General features: G+C 37.3%; 2 protein-coding genes across 4 annotated transcripts; both read right to left on the bottom strand.

Annotated features, from left to right (window-relative positions):
• Nucleotides 1-4,344, bottom strand: LOC117430305 (small ribosomal subunit protein eS4). Of its 3 annotated transcripts, none has more exons than XM_034050206.3 (7): nt 4,277-4,344; nt 3,314-3,391; nt 2,839-3,019; nt 2,159-2,256; nt 1,016-1,187; nt 407-564; nt 1-181 (listed from the first exon to the last, which is right to left on the bottom strand). In XM_034050206.3, the coding sequence occupies exons 1-7, from the start codon at nt 4,277-4,279 to the stop codon at nt 80-82; spliced, it is 792 nt and encodes a 263-aa protein (XP_033906097.1). In that variant the 5' UTR covers nt 4,280-4,344; the 3' UTR covers nt 1-79. The 3 variants fall into 3 exon arrangements, with proteins under 3 accessions (XP_033906097.1, XP_033906099.1, XP_058857181.1); XM_034050208.3 differs by lacking the exon at nt 4,277-4,344 and adding an exon at nt 4,017-4,040; XM_059001198.1 differs by lacking the exon at nt 4,277-4,344 and adding an exon at nt 3,965-3,988.
• Nucleotides 4,345-7,703: 3,359 nt separating this feature from the next.
• LOC117412146 (cbp/p300-interacting transactivator 1-like) lies at nt 7,704-13,138 on the bottom strand. The gene is made up of 2 exons (XM_034020151.3): nt 12,791-13,138; nt 7,704-10,713 (listed from the first exon to the last, which is right to left on the bottom strand). The coding sequence occupies exon 2, from the start codon at nt 10,698-10,700 to the stop codon at nt 10,239-10,241; it is 462 nt and encodes a 153-aa protein (XP_033876042.2). The 5' UTR covers nt 10,701-10,713; nt 12,791-13,138; the 3' UTR covers nt 7,704-10,238.
• Nucleotides 13,139-20,564: the final 7,426 nt, after the last annotated feature.

Here is a 20,564-nt window from a genome sequence, read left to right as displayed (position 1 = left end):
TTCTGTAAATATTTTTTTATTTTGTATTTTTTCAAATCATGGAGCAATGGTTTCTCTGCACATGTCTGTCATGAGCACTTTAGCTGCTGCTCTGCTTGGCTGCCAGTCTCTTGTCTCTCTCCTCTGCAATGGTGAGGCGGATACCCTTTCCACGGGGCAGGGAGACCCATGGCTTGTTACCCTGAGAAGAAAATCATGACGTCAGCATTTCTGCAAAAAAATAACCTAAAAAAAGTCACAGTAACTTTTGACAAAGTTACTGTTTATTCAAGACATCTAAATCCTACTGCACGTATATCCCATTTCTATACAGCCAGATGTTCGTCACTCTCTTCACATCCCCAGCAATGTAATGCAATAGCAGAAGTCAGTAAAAGCTTGGTCAGCAACCTTATTAGACACTCACCTTGCCGACCACAAAGATGTTGGACAGCCTGGTAGCAAAGGTGTTGCCAGTGGAATCCTTGACGTGAACCACATCGAAAGAGCCAGGATGTCTCTCCCTGTTGATGATCACACCAACACGACCCAAGTTAGCACCACCAGTCACCATGCACACGTTACCTGCAATACAGAAATCAAAATGTTAGACAATGCATTTCAATACACACTGATATAAAACACTGAAACCACCACAAGGATATATTTTAATGTTATAAAATCATCAGCATTTTACATGTCACATTTTAAAACAATTTGCCATTCTGATTCAATGAACACGAAATCCCCTTTGTCTTGGGTGTCTAGTCTGCTTTCTCTTTGCAGTTTGGTCTGTACGGAGTCCAGCAAACTGTACAAAAGTTGACTGAAAATCTGTTAAGGATCCAGTTTAACAATGTGTTATTGTTGCCATCTTTACAAATGTGATCCCTATACAGGTCATATACCAGACTCTGCTGTAGAAAGTGTCCTTAACAGATTTGCAAAGCCATGTGTCTAACCCCTTTCATTCTGCCTGAAGACTTTCAACCCTGCGGCGTCATTGAAAAGAGCAAGCCAGCACAGACTGAGTTACCTGTATCAAACTTGATGAATTCTGTGATCTTGCCAGTCTCCAGATCAATCTGGACAGTGTCGTTGGTCTTGATGAGTGGATCCGGGTAGCGGATGGTGCGGGCATCATGGGTCACCAGGTGGGGGATTCCCTTTGTGCCAACAAAGATCTTCCTCACTTTGCACAGCTTGTACTAGAGGGAAACAAATACAACAAACGATAAACTAAAAAGGCAGCATGACATTTAACAAAAAATGCTGCCTATCCCTTAACTTGGAATTACTCCTGGAATTAAGTGAATAGTATAAAAATAGTTCAGCTGTCACTCATAACGAATACAATATCATACATTTCCGGTAACACACTTTTTTATAATGCAATTTTGTCGAGATTTCTGTTTGATATATTACCGAGTTATTGTAAATTGTTCTAACCCTAATATTAATTAATACATATATAGAGAAAAAAAACGAAGCATAAGGATGGTAACAATCTGATCGAATACAAATGCCTGGGAAGTCCATAAGGTGCCATATTAACACCATCAGAAAATGAAATCCAGTAACCCTAGGTTTTATGCAACAGAAGTGAAGGTGACCAAACGTGAGAATTTAGCATTCAGTTGCATTCAAGAAATTTTAAAAGAACAAAAAGCAAAATATAAATGCACCAAGGATTTTGTGTTGCACATGTGCCATTAACAAAATGCCCCAAAAACAAAGAATTCCAAGGACTGGAACTAAAGCGAAAAATGTTACATTAGTTGAAAAAAATGTATTGTGAACTCCAATAAACCAATATTTCACCAGTCATATCATTGGGTGTCTAAATTAAGTTGTCAGTTATGTTCTCTTTCCCCGATTGCAGATGTTTGTTATTTGCGTTTTAATTCGACATAACTTCCACCTTCCTCCATGACTTTGTTTAAGCCATTTGGCATTCATGAGAATGGATTTAGACACTTTAAAAATCTAATTTCGTACAACTGAACCCAGTAACTTTTGATACTCCAGATAAGCAACTGTAGCTAAACAGGTTGCAATCCCTCTCCCCAAACTAGTGTTTGTAAAACTGCCAATTGGTCAATTTCAGTCTGAAAAGTTGGAGGCTACATAGGCAACATGCCATGTTGAGAAGCAGGTTTCAATAAACCCGTTTATTCACCTTGGCCTCCTCAGCTGTGATGCGGTGGACAGTAAAGCGCCCCTTGACGTCGTAGATCAGACGGAAGTGCTCTCCAGTCTTCTCAATGCTGATGACGTCTGGAATGAGAAAAAATAAGAAATAAAGATTACGTCATTATTCCATCTCTATAACAACTATGCACTACTTTACAAGGAATTGAAAAATAGCAATTGTAACAGTTTTCTACAACTACTACCAGAACAGAATACTAAATCAAATAGACTGCACAGACCATTTTAGCAAGGCATACTGTGGGAGGCAGGATCTGCTCATTTGGAATGCTTACTGATCTACAAAGCAACTATTCATGGAATTAAGGCAAGCAAAGGGTTAATTTGGCAACAGTACTTTTTAATCTATAAAACTGAATAAATCAAAGCTTCTGCTTGTATACAGATATGGTCTTTTTTTACTAAAAAAGACAAATATCAAAATACAGTCGTGTAACAAACATTCAGATTAACAAGCGTGCGTCAACATGGCAGCCATATTAGGTCAGCGGTCGACACAGTTAACATGCGAGATTTATACAACACCAAGGGTTCATTTTACTTGTACAGGACTCCCAATAAACCTGCCCTACAGAATCAGCATCAGTTTTGTTTTTTGAATTTTAGGCGTATTTCACCCCCGGAGTTGTTTTGATTATAAGCGCTTACCCATGAAGCCAGCAGGGTAGGTGATGTCTGTGCGGACCTTGCCATCAATCTTGATGAATCTCTGCATGCAGATCTTCTTGACCTCATCTCCGGTCAGGGCGTACTTCAGACGGTTCCTGAGGAAGATGATGAGGGGGAGGCATTCCCTCAGCTTATGGGGACCAGTTGACGGGCGAGGAGCCTGGGAAGAAAACAAGGTGGAATGGGTAAGAATACCTGAAAACACTTCCTGGCTAGTAAGTGCAGGAGACCCGAAACAGGTTCACTGTAGTTTATCCAATAGTTTCTCTTAAACTGCAGAAATACATAATGTCAATGAACGAAGTCTGGTTGTTTCTTTCCTTGTTAAATATAAAACCTCTCAATGAAACAGGAAATTACTCATTTTTAAAAAGTAGAGGAACCCACAGGCCTAAAGTGTACATTGTACTATATTTAACATGCATCAGACACCTAAAAAAAATAGTCAACTTACAAACACTCCCGTCAATTTATCCAGCATCCAGTGCTTTGGAGCTGCTACACGCTTCAAGTGCTTCTTAGGTCCTCGAGCCTGGGAAAGAAGGAAGAAAAGTTAAATAGCCAAGCAGACCTTCCACACCGACATGTCAGCAATACATCTTTGATAACAATTTGGATCAACGACATGCGAGCTGTCAATGTGAAGTTACCTATGCTAGACAAAACCCCGATAAAAGCCAACTTAATATTTAATACTTAATACTCCCCCCATCAAAAAACGATGCAGACACCACAACACGTTATGTACTACTTATAACCTATTCAAAAACATCAGAATCCGTAAAAATATAAACTTACATCCTGAACGTGTATAATCGCTTCGGATTCTGTAAATGTGATACTGCAGCAACATACAGTACACATTCAGTAATGCGTCCATCATCACTACCCTACCACCACGTACTCAGGAGTCCAATGACTAGTTAAGAGGCATATATAAAACTTTGATGTTTATCACTACAAAACACAAACTCAATTTACCGCTTTAAAAATGAGACTTTCGGTCTTTTTATATTTTAAACCGAAAACATCCAGGTCAACTACCTCAGTACCTAAACAGGCCTACTTTCACAAGTTATTGGGAAGCACACATGCATATATTTACCATTCACTGCAGAGATCTACTGATAGGTATATAACGATTAAATACGTTTTACCATGTTGGGTAATTGTTACTGCCGTTTTCCAATATAGTCGTGCTTTACGGTTTAGCCCTTTTTGCTACAATGCAAACTACCGATACATTTCAACCAATGTATCTTAAGATTCCCAGAGCCCGAATTTCGAAATGCAGGGGGTTATTGCTTTACTAAATGTTAAAAGCTTGGTATCTGACTTTGGGGTCCGTTACATTTATTGTATAAACTCGATGTTTAGGGATGATTTAGTTAAAGAACACGAGAAAAATTCTCCTCACCATGGCTGATTCTGCAGGGAAAAGGACCTCCCACTTCCAGGCCAACCCTGATAACTTGCCCGGCGACGGAAACTGAAAGGGGACATGTCTCTGCGCCTAATGCGTTAGCAAATACTGACACCTAGGGGTGGAGGATTGATTGAAAATGTATTCTTATTTCTAATTAACATTGGAAGTATAGTACTGAAACCAAGCTAACTAATAAGAACGCATATGTAATCTTATGTAATAAAAAATACATGTTTTTTATTTTATTTTTATCTAAGATGGTTGTTATATGTTTTTGTTTGTTTATAGTCATATTTACACTGAATTATTCATAATATAACAGCTCGGCTAAAACTAACTTTTCTTTCTTGCTAAATTAATCTTAATTATGCATTGGCTCTTTCCACGCGGGGATTTGAGCGTTAAAACGACTTTTTAATGACCAAAGCAGCAGATATGTTAATTATGTCGCCCAGAAACTAACTGCATCTTCATTCAACCACAGTCTGGGTACAGGGGCGAGTTATTTAATTTCAGTTTTAACAGCGTCCACAAGAGGGAGCCTGATCATATATAATTTAAATTCTCTGCCAAAGTGTTCTGTTGTATGATTATACTGCTACATACTGTGAATTGCTTTTGTTTGGAAATTCATATTTTCAGACATGCTTCTGAGTTATGTTCCAATAAGCTTCTTCCCCTAATGACTGTCAGATGCTTGACCGAGAAGACATTGCTGAGGTGAAATGACGTAGAAGTGAAACAGTAATATATTTCCTGGGAGACAAGGCAAGGAATCTGAGAACTCTCTTTTACTAGTCTAGTACCGTGGTGCTCTATTAACAGATATTAAAACCCTTTTAGTTATCTTTACTCAAACTGAGCCACAAGCATCTTAAAACTGTTTTTTAAAAGAAAAAAAAACGTTATCTTTGTCTAGTGCTCATTAGCTAAATATCTACAACGGAAGCTCTTAACACACAAACAGGTGTAAATAAAGCAGTGTAGCTGTAAACGATACAGAAGTACATACATACCGTCTCTTGGCACAACTGACTGCAGACGCTTCATCATCCAACAGCTGTTCAGTGTTCATGACAATCAATTCCAAATGTTCCCTCGCAGCATAGAGCTGAAAACATGTTATCACCTGAGTTTAATCTTACCAGACCGACAGAAACGGATAGTCTCGTTTGTTTTTTTTATTTTATTCCATTTCGACTCTTTTAATTGTTCTATTGTTACAAACTAGCTTTTTATCTTTTAAAATTACACTGCGATATCTTTTTAACTTTCTGTTTTATTAAATTCTGTCTTTAATTGAATTGTTTAATTGTCTGAAGCGCTTTGGGTTCCTTGTGATTAAAGGCGCTATAGAAATGCGAATTGTTGTTGTTCTTATTAGTAACATACCCTTGCCATGAAATTAGAAATATTAGTATCATGAAAAACGACCAAAATCTACTTTATTTACTGTACGTGTACGGCCAAAGAAAGATTAATCACCACTGCATTCCTCAAGATTGTGTGATACACTAAAAAACCATTGTTAGAGATATGCGCCCCCATGTAATATATAAAAAGGTTTTTACAATGATTAGTGCTGAAATGTCGCTGCGTGTGTGACAATGTGTGACAAATTCCAGGTTTTTATTCCAGGTCTCTAATTAGGTAATAATATAAAATACAGTTTTAATCTGGGTGATTCCTACTGTTTTTGTAGTTTTTCTATTTATGTTCTTGGAACAAAGTTATGTATTTTAAGAATATGGCTAGTACATAAAAACAGCTATGGTGAAAGGTTTTGCATCACCCTAGAGAACGAACTAATGTTGCTTCATAAAGTGGAAATAAACCTGCCGAATAAAGTTATGTTAACATATTGAATAACATAGCGCTTTGTAGTTTTCCACATACTGACAAAAACTGAAAAATGTGACATTTTAAAATCTAACATGAAATACTGTACTGCTGTTACGGCTTCCGGTAGACTTTTGCGATATTTTGTCATTTCTTTGATGACATCATGTTAAATTAAATATCTAAATTATGTTCAAATAATTGTTTTTATTATGTCTCCATCATAAAAATCTAGGTGATGCAAACTTTCAAGAAGCCTTATTATTGAAGGGTGAAATGCCGGGCAAAGGAGATGGAAATGTCCGGACGTCTGTCTGTCTGTCTGTCTGTCTGTCTGTATGTCACACTTACCTTTTTGTATATATCTGGATAACTGTTTTTACAATGGTCATGAAACTTGGTATTAACATGTATTAGTTACTGAGACCAGGAGAATCGCTTATCAAATTGTGACGAAACAGTTCACTGGTAATTATTATTCTCTGCTATCCTGTACAACCTCTTGATATATATCTTGTTCATCACCGTTCTCATTGTAATGATAGCTCCAATTACGAATTGGTTTCCTTTGCATCTTTTGGTCATTTTAAATTCAGTGTTAGGAATGAATATGAACATACATGTTTGCATTTCATGCAGCATTTGTTTGAAAATTAAAATATTGTCCCAGCGATACTATTTCAATGGGATGTTTATTTAGGGGTTTAGAATCTATTTACTTAGGTCTGTAACTTTTTTTTGCGATAACTGTGCTGCCTTTATCCCAGTTCACCTTGTAAAATAAATACATTAATTAAAGCTGTTATTGCAAGAGGGTTGGCGCTTGAGCTGTTCCATGAACCTAGACCCAGTGCTTACCCCTAGGGCTTCCACAGACTCTACAGCATGAACCTAGACCCAGTGCTCGTCACTAGGGCTTCCACAGACTGTACAGCATGTACTTTTCTTCCTTGTCTGAATGGACAGCTTTATCTGGTGAAAGTACAGTAAATCCAGTCCTGTCAGGGGTTATTTAAAAATACTGCCCAGCAGGGAGATGTTGTTCTCCTGTCAGTCTCTGTGCCCTGGCCACCTCATCCTGCTTTTTTTACTATTGCAAGCTGCAATGGCAAACAATGGGTTCCAGAGTTTCATTGAGAAACCACCCTGGTGCACTGGGGAGAGTGATGTGACAGAGAGAGGGGGTTTCTTTGTGATTATAAAAAGGCTGCAGCAAACAATACTCTGTCTGTAAAGTTAACTTCAGTGTTGTAGTTAAACTACAAAATACTGGATGGAAAGTAATGACAGTTAATATCTGTCATATTACAATACTGGATAAGTCCTCAATATCTGAATATTGACAAGCCCTAAAGAATTAAATTATCTTACAGCCATATCCAGAAACAGAGTGTTAGTGCTCACTTAACTGTGCCCAGTTAATGGTTCCCCCCCCACTGATCGGATAGATGACTTTCAGTGTAACAAAACCGGTATATAGTCCACAAAAAGAAATCTGAAGACAAAATGTTTGGATGGAAACATTCAGCAAACACTATACCAGGCCTTACATGTAATAGTAATAGCTGCCAACAGAAACAGTGGAATAAGTGTAGTTTTATTTTGCATTAATGCAGAACAAAAATAGATATTTACATAATATCCAAGAATGTACAGTCTTCAGTACAAGGGAAAATAAGTGCAAAAAACAAGAGATACATTTAACCAAAAAAATATATACTTCACTTGGTACATACACTTAAACTTCTCCAAACAAAATCATTTTTTCAAATCAATAAGGCAGGGGTTTGAAACTAGATGCCCTCATCGCCATAACAGAAAGTCTGAAGCCTGTACACCAGAGCCAAACACACTCCATGAAGAAAACTTGTGGCTTGGGCTGAACAGAAAGCATATCAGTAAACGGCTTTCCTATGAATTAACCATGCCCTGGGGACAGGTGGAGGGGAGACAGGCACTATTCTCATTAATTTAGAAGTCATTAAGATAAAGTTCCCTGCGCTGTGTAAAACCAGCAGGGGGGAGGGGGGGTTTGACTGTATGGGTTGGACACGAGCTCTGTCTTGTTCCTGCCATGCAGACACTCACTGGAAGCACAGTTTCACATGATGCGTATTTAATTATTAGAAAGCAATCCCATTCGGTTACACAAGCATCCATCGCGCCATCGACAACCCGATAGGCAAGGCAAACATCTGTGCTCTGAAACGTTGTCTCGAGTATCTAAATACTGCATGAAGATGGGCTGGTGCAGTGACTATAAAGCGTTAGTTACGAGTCGGAGTGATAAAGCTTTTTAAAGTCGTACCTCACTAGCACTAACATTACTAATCCACTTTTATTCTGCCAAAGATTTCAATTCTTTGCTTTTTTTTTTTCTTCAAATAACATTGTATAGGTTGTTGATTAGGCACCATTTGTTTAATTGTGTAGCCTTTATGAACAGAAGAAATGTAAAATAGCAGGAAGAGGTTGCTCAGCCCATCAGTGCTCATCCAGTTCCTAGTATGGATTGACCCCACAACGGTCCAATCTGTTTCTTATAGACCCCAATCAGCAATATGGCTTGGTAACCCATATTATACACCTGCCAGTGGAAAAGGGTCTCCTCACAATGTCCTGTGGTCCTGGTGTATACGCTAGATTCAGTTCCTTCATCTCATCTTCAAAACTCATATTTTAGCCCTGGGATTAGTCTGGTTACTCTCCGCTTCAATTTCTATTTTTTATATAAATGCAATGACCAGAATTCAAGTAAGAGATTTGAAGTGTGGTCTAACTGGTGCATTATACATTCAGAACCTATACTGTACACTTAACTATAGAACCAAGTACTCGGTTAGCCTTTTTTCTTGCTTCATTTGTTACTAGGCTGGAACATTTCACATTTAATAAAATGTAAAATATGCCAAAGTGAAGATGGATTAAAATAAATCTGCATATACTGAACCATACAAAACAAGCAAAGAACCAAAAAGATCTTCAGCATAACAAAAGGGGGGCGATAGCTAATGCTGATCAGAACAAAAATAGATTCCTTGGATTTAAGTCCTAAACTGCCACATAAATCGCTGTGAAATTTGTGTGTTAGATATTTATAATCAAAATTCTTACATGCATCAAAGAGCATTATTTGCTCTCAATTACAGTATAGATGTGCATAGAAAAAAAAATGCTATCAATTCAAATGTTCAAGCACCGGTTTAATACAGGTCCTACTCCGCATTTCACAATGATCCTTCTTTTCATCATGATCACATACACAGCAAGTCATTCTGCCAGGCTTGGTATTCCCTCGCTTAATGGCAGACGTAGCCCAATTCCCAACATCTCATTTTCCTTCATATACCTCGGTGCCATCTAACCCACTCATCTCCAGAGGGTAGTGTTTCAGCAGGGAGAGAGAGGGGTATATTCCCATGAATGCTGACAAGTCTACACATTCAGCATTTAAACTCTTCAATGAAGCTTTGCTTTACCATCTACAGTGAATCAAAAACACATGTGTTTTAATTAACTTGTACTCCATTTGGAATGGAAACCAATACATTCTAAAAGAAACTAGCATGAATCAAAATACTTCCTTTCTGGTGTCCATCTTCCCAAACTTAGAAATTCAAAGCAAATATTGAACTACAAACACGTTTCTCTCAGTATGAAACCGTGAACATTTCATTACAACAGTCTATAATTAAGCACTGGACTTAGTTTAGAAAAAAATAAGACAACTGCTCTCCTTAACCCATTTTAAGATTTGATTTAGAACAATACAATTTGTTCCAGTCCAATTCTCTGCCAAAACAAACACAGACTGGCCTTTGCCAGTCATGTTGCCTTCTAGGCAGATGCCAACAATGCCCCCATCTGCTGCAGCAGTGCGAGCGATTCTGGGAAGTGAAAGCAGCCTCAAGCGAGATTTTTCAGAGGCATGACATTTAGCAAGATATTACACAGATCTCAAGTTCATAGACATAGAAACATATTGGTCTGTTTCATGTACATTGCAACTTCCATAGCAAACAACAGAGCTGGGTTTGAGACGTTAAGCCTAGATCAGGAGCTCACGATTTCTTTCTCCGTTGCCCTCAAGACTATCTTTCCTACGCGAGGAGAATCAGCAGCTGGAGGAAACGTCCGAGATAAAGTCAAACTCATTCTGGCCGAGCCACAGCTCCGGCAGCTCATTGGCGCGGTCCAGTCCCAACTCCACCACCAGGGACATCAGGACCTCTTCATCCACGGGGTCCGAGTCAATGATGGTGCTCCCTGGGTTGGACAGGGCGCCCTGGCTCTGCGAGCTGTAGGTCCTGGGTGGGGCAGTGGTGTCCCCTGCTACATTGCCGATGTTGTGGTAGTGGCTGTTGAGTTTTTGGAGCTGCATGCTGGCTAGCAGGTGAGGGCTTGGCTGGAGGCTGAAGGGCTGGGGTTTGGAGGTGGGCGACGAGGAGGCGGTTACTGAGGGATGGATCCCCGTCTGAGTGAACTGTCCATTCATCTTGCCTGAGCCTGGGTAGTGGAGAATGGCAATGGCCTCACGGTCTTTCATGATTCGGCTAGGGTAGACCAGAGAACTCATCTCCTGGGCTCACCTAGAACACAGAGGGCAGTGTTGAGGAAACATTTGGGAATTCATAAGGCTTACATGTCTTATACACCTAGGGTACCATATGTGGTAGGACAAGTCTTAATACATTTTCTGTACACACCAGGGGTAGAACTGCTAATTTTACAGGGGCATATTTAAAAAAAAAAAAAAAAAAAAAAAAAAAATTGCCATTACCTGCCCTACCGATTTTTTTCTACCCATCAAAGAAACAACCTATACAGACAGTTTCTCCAAGTACCGTTCCAGAGTTTAAACCTGAAACAGAAAACCTTATCTTCACCCCAGAAAACTGTTTAACTTGTGCCTGCACGACTTCATTCAGGTTATAACGAACCAACATTTTTTTGGGGGGGAAAACCCAGTTTGCTTTCTTGTGCTTCCAGCTGCAACACTGGGCATTGTTTTATAAAATTATAATAAAAGCTATTGCTGCAATTCACCCTGTGTTTCCCAGGTTATTAAAACAGTCCAACTATGACACAGAACTTCACTAATCTGTTTGGATCCACTGTTCGTATTCTCTTAATTATTTATTCCTGCTAAACTGCTGTAATCTTCCTTCCATTGCATGCCACAGTTATAGGCTGTTCCATATTCTGTTCCAATGGGTGCTTCGTACTGTATTTAGGAGGTCATTCCAACAGTCCTTGGGCAAAGACAGCCTAGTCTAGGCAAGAGAGAGACACAATAGCCATAAGGCATTGCTGTAGTTCTGGGCTCGGTAATGCAATTCATAGACAGCGGATTTGAAGCTGAGCATGCAAAACATTTCCTTTGCCACAAAACTTCTTGGAGCAGAATGGAATGAATTCCATATACAATGACTACATCATGTTCAAATATTCCTGGTCTGTAAACCTTGCCAGTTAGCATTTAAAAAAAGGTCTAAAATGGCAATTTTGGGGGGGGGGGGGGGGGGGGTTTAAGGAAACCGCAAAGACTGATTTCCAGATTAACATTAATTACTTATTTTATACAACACATACCACCAACCACTCCCTCCCATTAAACAAGTTAATTTTCTATTCAAAGTGCTGGCATAAAAATAAAAAATAAAAGAAAGAAACACAGCACTCATTGTATTTTTATTGGCTTCAAATGGGTACATTTGTGCAAGCTGGACCATAACAAACTGCAGTCATCGAAAGCAAAATAAATGTGGGTTTGTGGCTTCAGATTTTTAAACAAGATGTGAAACTGTATCCTTCCCTTAAACACCTGTGAGTGTGGAGCCCTGAAGCGCCCTACAGTGGCGAGCAGGCCTGTGCAGTGTTCAAAGTGGATTGCTGGAAACCTGACATATTGCTTAGTGGAACAACTTTACTGGCAAAGTAGAGCTGCCAATCAGGGTAGTATTTCACATACAATATATTAATGAAAAATATACCAATATGAGGGCAAATCATTTCCTAAACACATTCTGTATGTGCACAAGACACTAAAATGATCGCTTCTGTTTTAAATCTGCAAACTCAAACCAACGGCATGTAGTATTACCTGAAACATCCAATTCACGCAAAAAAAACTGACAATTCCCCAGTAAGATGTCTGCACTGTCCCGTATGCTAGTTGTGCTATTTACCTGTATAGAGGTTTTTTGTATTAATCTGTGTTTAGACTGGTCAGACTTTCGATGTTTAAATTGCCAATAATATAAAAAGGTGTTTCTACATTTGGTATCAATTATTTTAAATTAGGCAATCACACACAAAATAAATCCGAAGCAAAATATTTATAATGAAAACATGCAGATTTTGGTGCAAAAAACGTTTTTTAGGACTTGTTTAGGTAAAATCTCGAATTACTATGTAGTACAATTATCAATGGTGTTATGTTAACTTACAATATGTTGATGGAAACTATAGCGCCTTAAACTTTTATAACCCAATTAAACTTTTACTATATAGTACTTTTTTTCTTCAACAACACAGTTTAATTGAACTGAAATAATAAAAAAAAACATCTATATATAATTATGTGCATGTTACAGAAAACAGTGTTAATTTGTCTGTTAAAATAATGTACAATAAATTAAAACAATGTTCTTCTTATATGGTTACCTTAACAAGTAGGTCCCTCCTCAGCACTTTGATGGGTCCAGTGAAGTCTATAAGAGAAGCAATGTTATTTCCAAAACAGGAGATACAATTATCTTAAAAGAGAACTGCACGTAGAATTCTTCACAACAGAGAAAATAAAGTATCGTGGATTCGGCTTGTTGTGTACATTGGTTTTCGATCTCTAGAAAAACAGCCACTTAATTCCCTGCAGTACGTGAATGAATCCGCTCCACGGATGAACTGCTCTGCACCGCTGAATATCCTTGACAATGAATGGAAACTAAGTTGAGAGCATTCGTTTTTATATGTAGTTTGGATCTTTAAAAAGTCTTTCAGGGCTAGCCTCAAGAAGCGTCCTGGAGTATCAACAGTTTACGAGGATTCGGACCGACTTTTTGTTTGCCCCTTTACAAAAATATCAACTATTCTCGTCTAGGCAACTCCGGTCGTTTAGGATTACTCCATTACAGGTTTAGTTAAATGATGAAATAGTTTAGGACCCAGTCAGAGTCTTAATTGGTTTGTTATTAGTTAAAAAAAAAAACATAGTTTGAAAGACCTGGAATATGAGGGGCATTTTCTCCTATTTTTATAATTCGTTTTTAAGTTATAGACCATATTAATGTTGTTATTTTACCCCGTTTAATGTTACATTATTATTATTATTATTATTATTATTATTATTATTATTATTATTATTATTATTATTAATCACTCAATTATATATCCACAAACTTGTGTCAATTACATTTTGTTTATGTCTTTTTTGAAAGTTAATGTCATTACAATTGTTAATTTTGGATAAGAAGACGTGATTTTGTTTTTAGTTATTCGGAAGAATATACTGTGTACTATATATGAACACTGATGCCATTTAAAAAAAATATATGTCACATTATATTTCACGAGTATAAAAAAACAACTATAACAACACTATCCCTCATTCTATCTAAGCGAATCCAACCTACTTCATCACAAGCTCCAGGCTGTAATTAACTAGAAAAAAAAAAAAAAAATCTGTTAGGCTAAGGGACTGATTTGATCAATCTATAACCGCCGGGGTAAACCGCAGCTGGATTTTTAGCATTTGACGCCACTTATTTTAAGGGGTAATCTCTGAATTACTATGGATAAGTGGTTACCATGTGCTGTAAAATGCTTTAGAAAGTTCCATGCTTGGATTATCATGGTGGCGGGTGGATGTTCACCGAGTGCTTTACCAAAACAGTTATAAAAACAACTTAACAAGATGTCACACTTACATTTGTATTGGAAAGTATGAATTAATACACACGAAAATAAATTAATCTTCTTAACCAATACGTACAATAAATGGACTTTGGGGTATACATTTGAAAAACGAATCTCGTAGTACTATATGCACTAAGTATTGGCACCCTACGATTATTATATCATAATTCAAGGTAACAGATTAAGGACAAGCATTTAGTAAACTATAAATGTTTTTTTTTAATAAAATAAAAAGCAAAATACACAATTTATAGTAAATAAATAATCTTAATCAAAAAACAAACTTTTTTTCATTTAAAGTATTTGTTCATGACAAAAGCACGGCACCCTGATTTAGTACTTTGTGTGTCCTCCTTTTGCTTTTATTAACACTTTCAGACGTTTGTGGTAATTCTTAACCTGTATGTTACACCTTGTTGGTCAAATCTGGGCCCATTTGTCTTGCATATTTCCTTCAGCGCAGACAAATTGGATAATGCTTCAGCTACATGTTTTTTTTTAGATCTGTTCAAAGCATTTCTATTGGATGGAGATCTGGTGATTGTGAAGACCATTCCAGAACTTTGTTTTCTTCAAGAATTCCGGAGTTGACTTAGCTGTATGCTTTGGGTCATTGTCTTGTTGTTAGATACATTGTCTGCCAATCAGACTATGAGCAGATGGTATCATTGTACTGTGCAAAATGTTTTGATACATAGCTGCATTCATTCAATCTTCAATTGCATCAATGTCTCCAGTTCCTGAACTGCCCCCCCCCATATCATGATCCCCATATCATGATCAAACAACCTCCATGTTTTCTTTATGAAGGCTTTCCCTTTTTTTACTTATATTTTAGTCTCATTGGACCAGAGAATATTGTTTAAGAATGCTTCAGAATCCTGTTTATATTTCTTGCCCAGTTTGAGTTTGTTTTATGAATTTTCAAGATAAGAAGTTTAACCCTGAAACAGGGGTTGCAACCTTTTTTCTTGGCTGAAAAGATTTCATTCTTATAACTCTGTTTAGTCTTCGTAGCTCATGTCATTAAGTCCTGGGATCAGCCTACGCCCTTCTCTGTACCTTCTAGAGTTTAATCTTTTTTGTAGCGAGTGACCAGAACTGCACACAGCATTGTGGATTTACATTGAACTCCACATAGAACCATCATTAGTACAGTATATAGGGATGGTATTTTATACACACTGCAAAACCAGGTTTATAGCCTTGTCCTGATAAATACATACAATTTGAATTCCCTCGCCCATGTTTTAAAGTACTGATGCAGGGAGACTGATCTAAGCAGGCAGGCAGATGTTCAGTTTCCTAACACATAGGATCTCCCTCATGTAGTTCAATAACACTTTACCTTGGTATTCAGGGAACATAAAGAACAGCCCCTCCACACACTTCTGTTTCACACATCACACTGCCGTTCCATATCCTGCAGTTTCCACACACTTAAACAAAAGCAACACAATGCACGCTGCTTCTAAATGGTCTATCCATCAACCCAAATAAGAAAAAAATGTGGTTGGAGTTGCTGTGCATACATTGTACCAATCTGTTAAGCACCTGCACGTTGAATGCTGACAATGCAAAATACTTCATACATACATATAGTGTGATGGGAAATAAAACCATTCCAGAGATCTGTGAAAATTAAAGAGTGTCTTTGAATTCAAATTGCTTAATTTGTTTTAATGAATGAGTTGCGTGCATTTAAGACGTTTACACTGTAGTCCCTATTTGCAAAACTGCTTTAAGGACTGTTTTGCTAATGACAGTTTTTATTGAAGGTCATTTTGATACATTTAAATCAAGTTTGCAGTTCATAAAACCCTTTTACAACTGTGTTTTTAGAAGTTTATTCACACTTTTTAAAGCTCCCTTTATCCAAAGGTGTTCTGAATAGAGCTGCATGTTTCATGTATACCTCTAGTTCATTTAAAGGACAAATGTAACCTTGATACTACTTATTAAAGTGAAACTCCCCAAAATATATATTTTAAATAACAGTACATATCATTTTATTCCTGGTAAAATTGGATGTAGTGTCTAAAGCTTTTGTTTAAATGCACAGAGCGCAAACTAAACATCGCTATTGTGGATATACCAGTGTCTGTATTTCCACTGCTCTTTTGAAATCACTTTACATTTCACTACAGGGTGCTTTATAACAAACATTACTGAAGCAATAATCCTTACTATTGTGTTTAGTACTTCTTTAAAGCTGTGATACAGAAAGTGGCACCATCATTTAAATATTCTCCTATCCTCAGCCTCAGCGTCAACTTAGAACATGAATTACTGAAAGATGTTTGAACTTATGTTAAGATGTTTTGAATAGGTTTTAATGAAGGAAATTATGTTTGGTATTCATGAGTCTTAATCAGTTTATTTCATACATATCAAACTGTATGCAGCATGTTGAAAGCTCTAGCATTGAAAAAACACTACACAGTTAATAACTTTTTTTTTCTTTCTTTTTACCAGATCTCATTTTGGAATCTATTTTATATTGATTCAGATTCAACGACAGAATGACTAGGCAAATTGCACTTTTCTAAATGCTGCCATGTTGCTAAGCAAATGCCAAGGATATCAGGAGACCAATTCCCAAATTCATGCTCTTTAAATCGAGGTCTGAACATAGTTCTATTCCATACGTTGTAAAGAATACTACAGTATGTGAACTTTCATGGAGTTTCCTCAATCTAGCTATGGAACTTCTCAACAGTCAAACAAAGTGAAATACCAAATGTAACACCATTTATTGAACTAACTAATGAGTTAAAACTTTTGATAAAGACCCACAATCTCAAATGCTTAAATAAGTCCAATTCATTTTTTCATATTTTTCTGGGATACAGTATATTTGTGCATTCTTTGCCACTACACCAAAACAATAAGCCCAGTAATAACATTCTTTTAGCACAGACCTGCCTGCCACTCGGGGACAAGGCACACGCGCACATTTTCATTTATACACTTCAGTACACCAATCCAACTTAACTGCAAATGAAATGGATCTTTTCCATTTAGTAATTGGGATTTTAAAAAAACCAGCATGTGGGAAAACCACTTGACATTTACTAGGAGCTTGAAGGGATTGCTCAATGCTGCTGTTTGTTTCTTTATAATTTGACTAGGGAAATTAGCCACATCTGGGGTATTATGTGAAGGGCCCTGAATCCCTTCAATTTCCTCAATGTCTAATCTGCATGGCAGCACAATTGTGTATGATTGAAAGACACAGCTCAATTAAACGAAGATGTTCACTAAAAGTGCTAAAATATTTTTTTTTCAGAATTTCTTGTTGTATAGGTTAATTGTGAATTATTTTGCAGCAATTTTTTTCTGTTCTTCTCTACTGAAAATAGCATAGGTTTGAACGGGGGCAACAATTTGCATATTAGCTGGCACTGTACTAAAAAAAACTTTGTTATATATTTTCCATTGCAAATCTTTTAGAAACTCATTCCGCATGGTCATTTTTACACTGCCCTCTGCCTTGCGTCATTCTGATGCCCAGGTATATAACATGTGTTGTATGCTGATATGCACAAAGTGGAAATAGGATTTGAAACGCTGTTGTGAAAGAGAATGTGATCTTTGCAGGGTTTGTTTTCCAAGATTTAGGATATATTAAGTTTGTAATGAGCCAAAAAGAGCCCAAGGAATTTTAAAGACTATAATAGAATACACATGCTGGTGCCAAACAGAAATTTGGAAAATGTTAAGAACAAACTGGTTGTACCTGGATGTATTTAGTTTACAGAGTCGGGGCCAGATTCACTAAGTTTTGTTCCAGTAAAAAGTTTGCTTTAGATTTTTATAAACATTCAGAACTATAAACAAACAACTTGTTAACTTAAGGTCTGTGATGGACATCTTGTAATTGTTACTTTCAAGTTCTGAAACATGGGTTTTTATTTTATTTAGAAAAATTGCACTGAATGGATCAAAAGCTTATCCTTTTAGGGTAAAAAAGCAGGTTGATAAGAAAGTAAACCAACTTAAAAATAGTTGCTTGATTGCAATATATAAACAACACCAGAATCCATTTGTAATTGCGCTTTGTACCACTAATGGGTACATTAGTATTCCAATCTATTTTCTCTTCACAAACATTAAAATATGGTATTACACAAATAGCTTACAATGCACTATTCATTCAAAAATAAATAATATTATGAAGTTTGAAGGTGTTTGTGTGTTTTTTGGGACACTGCTTCTGATTTAAAACATTAGACTGATAGGCCTTTTATCCCCATTAGTGTGACAAAGTCAAACTACTTTGTCAGTAAGTTAGGGGTAGCAAAGGCCCCACCCCAGGCGTTTCTGCTTTTATTCATCTGTTCCAATACTTGTTGGAGGGCAGTTATTAAATTGTAGGCAGACAGAATACCATTAAATATAACAAACAGCATCCTTGGCCTGCTGTCTTTATAACTCATGGGTGATTTTCACTGCCAATGCTTGTTAAATCATGCGCTCCAGGTCAGCCGACAGCCGTTCATGAATATCTGCAGTATTGCCAGCTACCATCAGCAAGCTAGCATTGTATTCTTCAACCTGCGTCAATGTATAAAGAGGACATTATTGTCTCAAGCCTGCTTGGCACTTTCAGTGACAGCAATGTCCTACATAGCCCAGCATGCATTCTTGGGCAAATGTCACCAATTTCAATACCAAGAATGGAAACCCCTTGACCTTTGCGTATTGTAATGAAAATTCCAATGTCATCAATACTTGAAAAGGAGTGATTGGCAGGGTCAAAAGGGAGACAAACATTCCCACAGCTGACCTATTCTATCGCAGGCGTTTACCCCCCAAAGATAGTCTTTTAATATGCATTTTGCAGTGGCTAAATGCAAGCAAAGACTAATTAGTATATTACATTTAGTAGTTCCCAGCTCAAGGCTCCTACATTTCATACTGTGCTCAGCGTTTCCACCTACACACTATGTAAGTTTATCCTTCCAACCTGGTGGTCCTAGAAACCAAACTGAATATAGCATTGAGCTAATATAGTTTTAAAGAAATGTATATGAATTGCATATCCAATGCTGTCTTATGAATGCAAATGCCAAAGCTAAATGTGCGTTCTGACTATTACTGATAGCTCTATACCCCAGGCTATGTTCCTATTGTTCACGCAACATTATCAACTAGATTCACTTTTTGGTTCCAGAACCCAGGCATGACTTTTTTCTTAACACACACAAACAACTGTTACTGATTAAAAATAAAAAATCTGTTAAGAATGAAGAAATCATTATTTGAGTCAGGTCAATTATGATATGTATCCTCAGCATTATCATTTCATAACCAACCTCAATGCATGATTTTTATCAGATTAATAGACATCTTTCTTATTAAACATATTGCTTGAACACTCACCAAATTGTGGTGAGCAGTTTGGAAGACACAGTAAGCAGCTGCTAGGAACCAGACGAGCACTGATGGGCCAAATGGCGTACTCTTCTACATAATTTTCTTATGTTTATATAGCCTTCTTTAGCCCATGTCTATACCAATTTTTCAATTGTGCAAAAGCTTAATACACGTATCCCTGTGTAGTTAATTAAATACAGAATAGATTAAGTATACACATTTATTTATAGTTGTTTGATACGAAGAAATGAAGTTCACCAAAACATTCTGTTTGTAGGTAACAAAAAAGTGAATGTCTTGTTTTGATGCTCAGTAATGCAGATGGTCAGCAGTGTTGTGGGGAGCTCCAGTTGACATAGCTCTTGGTTTTGTAGAATAAATTGCCATTCCTCCTTGAGCACATTGAAGAGTTCTTCCTGGATGTTCGTGGGTGAGGTTTTCCACTGGAAAAACATGTTCAACTGGACTCAGTTTTAAATGATTCTGCTTTCCAAGGTAACGACTCAATGGAAGTATAATGGGCATTGTTTTATAATGGGCATTAAAATTTTAGATCTCCATTCACCAGACTGAACAAGAAATAGAAATGGGATATAATGCATCGGAATAAAACCTGTCAAGGCTACCAATACTGGATAACGGTGTATACCAGAATACTACAAAAACATATTTGCAAGCATTATATATACTATACTTTACAAATGATTCTTCATAAACTCAAGCATAGACAGATGCTGTACTAGTATGCAGTATAAAAGTATGCTTTGGAAACAGTTCTGGATCGCCCTGCAGAATGCCTGATATGTCTCCAGGGGTCTGATACTGTAGGTGCTTTGCTACCCCCCTACATGACAGTGCCAAACGGCCATGACCACAGCCACCACAAAAACGAGGCATATTTATAAAAAAAAAAAAAAAAAAAAAAAAGCGCTCTAGGGGGCACAGAGGTGGGATAAAGACTGTCGCTCAGTCATACTGCTGGGTCACTGTGAAAGAGCCTGGCAGGAGAGACTGGGCACTAGCTATATAAAAAGGAATGGACCTACACAGCCATTTGTCTTTTATTATCGATTAAACTAAATCGCATTTAATACAAAATGTATCACTGAGTACTGTAATTATCGCAGAAAGTGAGTTAAAACAT

This window comes from Acipenser ruthenus, chromosome 26 (genome assembly GCF_902713425.1).
Source record: "Acipenser ruthenus chromosome 26, fAciRut3.2 maternal haplotype, whole genome shotgun sequence".
In the NCBI taxonomy this organism is placed as follows: Eukaryota; Metazoa; Chordata; class Actinopteri; order Acipenseriformes; family Acipenseridae; genus Acipenser; species Acipenser ruthenus.
This window is presented reverse-complemented; position numbering and strand designations above follow the sequence as displayed.

What these genes read in the sequence shown, in the direction of transcription:
- LOC117430305 (XM_034050206.3), bottom strand. An exon ending in ATTCATCAAGTTTGATACAG is followed by an intron (nt 565 to 1,015) that starts GTAACTCAGTCT and finishes TCTGTATTGCAG; the next exon opens with GTAACGTGTGCATGGTGACT. An exon ending in ACATCTTTGTGGTCGGCAAG is followed by an intron (nt 182 to 406) that starts GTGAGTGTCTAA and finishes TTTTCTTCTCAG; the next exon opens with GGTAACAAGCCATGGGTCTC.
- LOC117412146 (XM_034020151.3), bottom strand. Translation starts at nt 10,700, where the DNA reads ATGAGTTCTCTGGTCTACCCTAGCCGAATCATGAAAGACCGTGAGGCC.